Source organism: Hibiscus syriacus, unplaced genomic scaffold (assembly GCF_006381635.1).
Source record: "Hibiscus syriacus cultivar Baekdansim isolate YM2019G1 unplaced genomic scaffold, ASM638163v2 tig00111208_pilon, whole genome shotgun sequence".
NCBI lineage: Eukaryota > Viridiplantae > Streptophyta > Magnoliopsida > Malvales > Malvaceae > Hibiscus > Hibiscus syriacus.
Window position 1 is genome coordinate 1879096 of NW_024063020.1, and position 7400 is coordinate 1886495.

At 33.5% G+C, this 7400-nt stretch overlaps 1 protein-coding gene across 1 annotated transcript; it reads left to right on the forward strand.

The window, feature by feature from the left end:
* Nucleotides 1–4911: 4911 nt before the first annotated feature.
* On the forward strand, nucleotides 4912–7400 carry LOC120155936 (wall-associated receptor kinase 2-like). Its single transcript, XM_039167388.1, has 3 exons — nucleotides 4912–5845; nucleotides 5945–6115; nucleotides 6195–7400. Exons 1-3 carry the CDS (start codon nucleotides 4972–4974, stop codon nucleotides 7328–7330), a joined length of 2181 nt encoding a protein of 726 aa, XP_039023319.1. The 5' UTR covers nucleotides 4912–4971; the 3' UTR covers nucleotides 7331–7400.

Genomic DNA, 7400 nt, shown 5'->3' on the forward strand with positions numbered 1-7400 from the left:
TGAAGTACGAGCACATTATCCTCCTTCTCGATGGAGTAGATCTTTACTTTCCATGCTTTCTTGGTTTTAAAACTTGGATTGATAAACATTTTTTTGTTTTTGGATTGTTTTACTTTGGTTGTTGAATGTTTGAATTTGTTTGGATTTATGGTTTGGATGCTTGGATATTTGAACTTATATTTATATATTTGGTTGTTGAACCTATATTGGTTTATTAGATTTTTGCATTATTTAGACATATATGACCAATTTTCCATTACATATCTATCTATGAATATTGATTATGAAACTAATGACTAACTTTTCTCTTGATTGTGATCTTAGCAGCTTAAGCTACATTTATAAATATCAATTGGCTATGTTTCAAAACTTTTTCTTCAAATGCTTTTATTGGAGTCTTTTTGATTTAACAAAAAGGGGGAGAAGATGTATTATAGTAAATGAGAGTAATTTGATGATTTCAAAAATGATTTTCTTAAAAATCTTAAAATTACTCAAATGTTTTGTTCTATAAAAAAGGGGAGATTGTTGAAAACATTTTGATGTTTCGATATAACAAACTAAGTTTAAATGAATTTTAAGATTTTACAAATGATTTTCTAAAGTATATTCGATATAATTATTCGAATATCAAAATATTACTCCAAGTCTTTCAAAGTTCAATTTCAATCCTTACTAATGTGTAAAATTGTGTTTTATACTTAAAATAATTTTGAAATAATTTTGACAAAGTATTTCGAACCAAAACCGAGCCAAAAATTTAATTTTTAAAGAGATGTACCGATGCACTAGTCAATGTATCTATGCACTCTCAATTAAATTGAATTTCGAATGCATTAAGTGTACCGATGCACTCTCTATGCATCGATGCACTCTTGAACAAATAGAAACATCGAATGCACCGATGCACAAGTCATGCATTGATGCACCCCGGCTATTTTAAAACATCAAATGTGTTTCATGCATCGATGCACGCTCAGTGTACCGATGCACTAAAGGTCCAACGGTCAAAATATTTGAATTTTACACATAATGTACCGATGCACTAACCTTATGCATCGATGCACACACGCTCCCAACTGATTTTAGTAATTGTTTTCACACTTAAACGGATCTATTAACTCCACTAATCATCCCCAACGTTCAGAATCAATTGAAGGAGTATTTAAACAAGATTAGAAACCATTGATCAAAAACAAAAAAAACAACAATCAACAAGAATCAAGAGAGAATCAAAGAGAAAGCATCAAGCCTCAAGTTCGAGCATTTTCAAGCCTATTTCATTCAATATTCATATTTGCTTTCAAGAACACTTATTGTGTTCAATTGTATTATTCTTGAGTGATCTTTCTTTGTTCTAGAATTGTGCAAACATCTTTCCTTGCGAGGATTTTCTTATAAGTTTGCAAAATTTGTATTGTTCTTTTTGGGAGAGAGTGCTCTCAAGAATTTGAGGTATAATTCTTGAGGGGTTTGTAATGTTACTCTTTGTCCTCAAAAGAAAGACAAATTAGTGAATTTGTGGAAAATCCTTAGTGTGAATAGCTAAGGTAGTGGACGTAGACTTTGGTTGAGAAAGTCGAACCACTCTAAATCGTTGTGCAAGTACTTTCAATTTTCTACTAAAGCTTCCACCGAAATTCTAATTGCCAATTCACCCCCCTCTTGGCCATATTCGTCGATCGATTAACTCAACAATTTGTTTTCTCAGTGTTCGATTTGACATCACCACGACTGATCAAAATGACACTTATTTGTTATCATGTTGATCTTCTATGCTTTGAACCCTCGGATTGAATTGAATAAGCGTTTTGAGTTCGTGGATAGTTTTCTAACGTCGCTCGACTCTGATTTGTAATTTGTCGGTGGTATTTCAATAGTTTCATCCCTTTTGTAGTTCGTTTGCCGATGTAGTCAAAAAAAATTATCTTTATTTTGTTTGACCATTTTGGTTATGTTTTTTTAAACATTTTCCTTTTTTGTCATTGTGTAATCTAGGTGACTAGTTTTTGTGTCAATGGTTATCGGAAAATGTTCTAATTATAATTTAGTTTATGTTTACGGTTATGCTTGTAAATCTTCATTGTAAGTTTAGATATTTTTTATTTTTAATAAAATTAACAACTTTTTATAAATATATATATATAATTAAATTAATATACAAATATATTAAATGATGTATATTTTATTGATTGGTTAAGTTGTTCATTTTTATTCCTCTAATATACCATCTGATTATATGTTCTAGTCCCACTAAAATTACTGTTTTTTTCTCTCTCTTAGAATTACTTCATTCTCTCCCATACGTAAAATTAGGATTAAATTTAAAATTTGTAAAATTTAAAATTTGTAAAATTTAAATGAATGGTGTGGTGGCCCGTGGAAGAGTAAACTAAAGCATATCCATCAGATAAATTGTCTTCCCCTTAGTAGTGGTCGTGCTCTTTGTCTTGGTATCATAATTTAACATGTTAAATCAATATGAATATAATATGACTTTTTTTCATATGCCCTTTTTTTGTTACTTTTTGAAAATAGTATAATGCTTTTTCTTTTTGGTACAATATAAAAGTTTTGGTCAAAGATGACTCATCAGTCCAAGGTCATAATATATTTAAGACTTAATTAGGATTTACATAAGAATTTATAGATTGTTTACCAAGAGTGACAGTGGTAAAATTCTAACTTGACCTTACAAGTTTAAATTCTTAAATTTCAACCACTTGTGTCAACACTCGTAAAAAATAATATAATGTAAAGACAAATAATAAATTTCTAGCATTTAATTTGTAATAAATATAATAATGGTCGACTAGTCAATAAATATTCATTAAGTAATCTTATATGAAAAAAAATTATTAAGCTAAGGTGATTACAAAGTAGTATTTATTCTAAATATTTTTAATCATTTTACGATGAATGTGTAATCACCTTGCTTTAATAGGTAGTGTTCGAACACGTGACCTCTAAAAACAAGAACGATTCTTTTAACTACTGATGTAAGTTGGTTTGTGATAAATATATTTTTTTGAATTAATCATTGATATTTAATCTATTAACCAACTAAATCCATATTGTGTTTTACAGATGCCCATTATGGATGCAACCCTCCTAACTTAATTTGCTCCAAACATAAACATCAAAATTTGAATCTCATTCTAATAGACCAACCGCTTGTTGGTGAATATGAAACGTACGAGAGAAAATCAATCATAATAATAATAATAATAATATAGATCTTAAAACAGATATAAAACGTACTAGAGAAAAGCAATAATAATAATAATAATAATAGTTATTTGATATAATAACAATAAAATATTTTTCTCACAAACAGCTTTAATCAATTATAACGTATCTTTATTATTTATTTAAAATATTAATTAAAAACACATGATACTAGAACTTTGATCATATAGAGAACAACTCTAAAGTTAATGGCAGCATTAAGAAAAACTATAGACACAAATAACAGTATCCAACGAACAGGTCAAAACTGTTGATTTTTATCAGCCTGCCCCGCTTGGCATTTGGTCTTGAGGGATGGGCACAGGGCGGGCCGGTTTTTGCCCCCTCGACCTGAAAATATATTGTCTATATTTAGCCCTGACCCATTCGGATAATTTTTAGCTTTACTCTCGTCCCAAACATGTTTCTATTTTTAGACTAAAATCTCAATCATGATTCGATCCGATTGGAATATGTCAATATTTTTAAAATAATCAAAATAATATATTTTATAATAATATATTTATAATTATTTGTTTTTTAAATTATTAAAATAATATATTTTAACATTAAATAATATATTTATAATTATTTATTATTTTTTAAATTGTTAAAACAATATATTTTATATTAATTTATTATAATTTTAGTAATTAAATAATATATTTTAACATTATAAAAAATAAAAAATCTTATATATATATAATATATATATATATATATATATAATTTGGTCGGATCGATAATTTTCCACCTTAAGCCTGACTTTGCCCCTTCCCAAACTTACCTACTATATAACCCACCCTACTCAGTCTCAAACCTTAAAATTTAAAAAAAAATCGCTCTTATAAGGTCGAGTAGAGTCAAAGCCCATCGAATTTGAGTATTTTACCCATCCCTAGTCTTAGTCTTGGACCACATCACTCAGCTGAGGTGATAGTGAAAGTTTGAAAATTATTATACATAACAGTTTATAGGTATGATATTTTTTTAAAAATTTTAAACTTTTATATAATTTTAATATTTTTTATACCTTTAATTAATAATTTAATTTAACAATTCTTATATTTTTAATTTTAATTCTTAAATTCACATTTCTTAACCTAAAATCTTAGGAACAGACCCACACGTTATTGAGATGGACAATGACTCCCCAAACTTTTAGTCTCATTACCTTCACTAGTAGTTTTGAAACCATTGTAATTATGCCCTTGCACCTCCCAAAACTTTTGGCATAATTGATTTTTAGGATAGTCAGTTTTAAAATTAATAGAATTAAGTCTTGACCCTAAATTTCTCTGATTTAATTACTTTTTAAGACCTTTGAATTTTGAAATTAGTGAAATTAAACTCTTAGTCTCTTAATTTTTATGATTTAAGACCATATTTACTTTTAAAGTTAAACAATTTGTCCTCTCATAGCTCAATCCTGGCTAACTGGCTCGGTCCCTGCTTCCTCAAGTCAAAATAATGGAACTTGTGGGACATGAACTTGTGCAATTGGGAGAATTGACTGAGAAGGTAGACATGGCTTTTGAGTATAAATAATGGAAAGGCATTGACTAAGAAAGAAGGTGGTCATTGACTTGGCTTTTATGCTCTTGTGGGACAAGGGTTTGGGGTCCTCGGCTTGGTTTCGCAGAAACTCACTTGTTCACTGGAATAAAACAAAGGCTTAGATCTCCAAACCAAGTAGAGTGTAATCGAATCTGAAACTCATAATAACCTCTAGTTTTGGCTCTTATGGCACCTATGCCTCCGGGCATAACTTTATACTTGATCCTTTTCAGCTGTTTGCTTGGGGCTGAAGCATCTGTGGGTTCTCGAGCCTTGCTGGGTTGCGAAGATAAGTGTGGAAATGTGAGCATCCCATATCCTTTCGGCATGGATTCAAGGTGTTACTTGAGCAGAGCTTTTCTAATAACTTGCAACAAGTCTGCTAGCCGACCTCAACCGCTGTTAGGAGGTGGGAACTTAGAGGTCACTAACATAACACTTGAAGGTCAAGTCGAAGTCATGACTAGAATAGCCATGGATTGTTACGACGCCTCTGGCTCACGCGTTTCCTGGAACAGCTCTCGGCTGCGGGCAGCTATGTACACTATCTCGAACAATAGAAACAAGTTCACCGCCGTCGGCTGCGATACTTACGCAACCGTCAGGGCTAAACGCAAGGGTAGCGATAATGAATACGTCACCGGCTGCATATCGTATTGTAACAAAGGGGACACAAAGGGCTTTAACAATTCTTGCTCGGGTATAGGATGCTGCCAGATCCCCATTCCTAGTGGACTTAAGAACATAACTGTATCAGTTACAAGCTACAACAACCATACGCACATCATGGACTTCAATCCCTGTAGCTACGCCTTTATTGCTGATGAAACCAAGTTCACTTTTAACAGTAGAAGTTTTGATGAGTTGAGGAAAATAAAATACCTTCCTATGGTGCTTGATTGGGCTATTGGCAATGAAACATGCAAGGTAGCCGAGGGTAAATCGGGTTATGCTTGTAAACAGAATAGCAACTGCCTCGACCCTGACAACCGGTCCGGATATATCTGCAAGTGCAAGGATGGCTACAATGGAAATCCATATCATCCCAATGGTTGCCAAGGTATCTGTATGGTTTATGCTCTTATTACCATTCTTTTTTCATGGCTCTGCTCCTGTTTTGCCACTTTCGAGTTGACCTATTTCTTCTAATGATTCCCAGATATCGATGAGTGCAAAAGCTCTAGCTCAAACAATTGTGTTTACAAAACGAATTGTGTTAATACTCCTGGAAATTACACTTGCTCTTGCCCAAAAGGCTTTCATGGTGATGGCAGAAAAGATGGAACTCGCTGCACGCAAAATGAAGTAAAAGTCATTGAAATCTCTATTGGTAGGTTCTAACATTAGCTTCTATACAGCATATACAGAAAAAGATCATGTCTGACATTTTAGCTGGTGTTTTATGGCAGCTATTAGCTCATGTGCGCTGGTTGTTATTGTGGGTTCTTCATGGTTGTTCTTCATAAACAAGAAAAGAAAGCTACTCAACATGAAAAGGAAGTTCTTCAAAAAAAATGGAGGCTTACTGCTACACCAAGAGCTACATGAACGACAAGTATCGACCGAAACGGTAAAAATTTTCACCGCGGAAGAGCTTAAGACCGCGACCAAAAACTATGACGAGAGCCACATTATTGGCAGGGGAGGATTCGGCACAGTTTACAAAGGTATCCTGAAGAAAGGCACTGAAGTAGCTATCAAGAAGTCCAGAGTTGTTGATCAAAGCCAAATCAAGCAGTTCATCAATGAGGTTATCATTCTCTCCCAAATAAATCACAGAAATGTGGTCAGACTTTTAGGTTGTTGCTTGGAGACTGAGGTCCCTCTGTTGGTTTACGAATTCGTTTCCAATGGCACTTTGTCCGATCACATCCACTGCGAAAACGGAGATTCTTCAATCTCTTGGGAAATTCGGATAAGGATAGCGACCGAATCAGCCCAAGTGCTCTCATATTTGCACTCTGCAGCTTCTACACCAATCATTCATAGAGATGTGAAGCCTGCAAATATACTCTTGGACGACAATTACACTGCAAAAGTTTCGGATTTCGGAGCTTCTCGATTAGTTCCGATGGATCAAACTCAGTTATCAACAATGGTGCAAGGGACTCTGGGATATTTGGACCCTGAATACTTGTGTACCACGCAATTGACAGAGAAAAGTGATGTCTACAGCTTTGGAGTAGTCCTGGTTGAGCTGCTAACGGGAAAAACTGCACATTCATTTGCAGGGCCTGAAGAAGAAAGAAATTTAGCCAATCATTTTAATAAATCATTGAGAAACAATCGACTGTTTCGGATTCTAGACGAAAAAGTGGCGAAAGAAGGAGCAGTCGAGCAGATTAAAGAAGTTGCTAAGCTAGCGAAGAGGTGCTTAAGCGTAAAAGGCGAAGAGAGGCCTTCAATGAAGGAAGTTGCACAAGAGCTCGAGGATCTAAGAAGACTGACGTGCCAACATCCATGGGCTGAAGTTACTTTGAATATAGAGGAGACACAGTTTCTGCTTGGACAGACATCGGGTGTTTCTACTTATGTCAGCAACTAGAGTTCTTTCACAACAATGGTGGTAGATGCTTGTTTAGCAAGAAATCGGATAACTCTGTGTTTTAAATTGT

Bases quoted from the DNA above. Each gene is read 5' to 3' on its own strand.
- LOC120155936 (XM_039167388.1), top strand. From the start codon at position 4,972: ATGGCACCTATGCCTCCGGGCATAACTTTATACTTGATCCTTTTCAGC. The intron at 5,846-5,944 runs GTATCTGTATGG...AATGATTCCCAG, and splicing joins TCATCCCAATGGTTGCCAAG to ATATCGATGAGTGCAAAAGC. The intron at 6,116-6,194 runs GTAGGTTCTAAC...GTTTTATGGCAG, and splicing joins AGTCATTGAAATCTCTATTG to CTATTAGCTCATGTGCGCTG.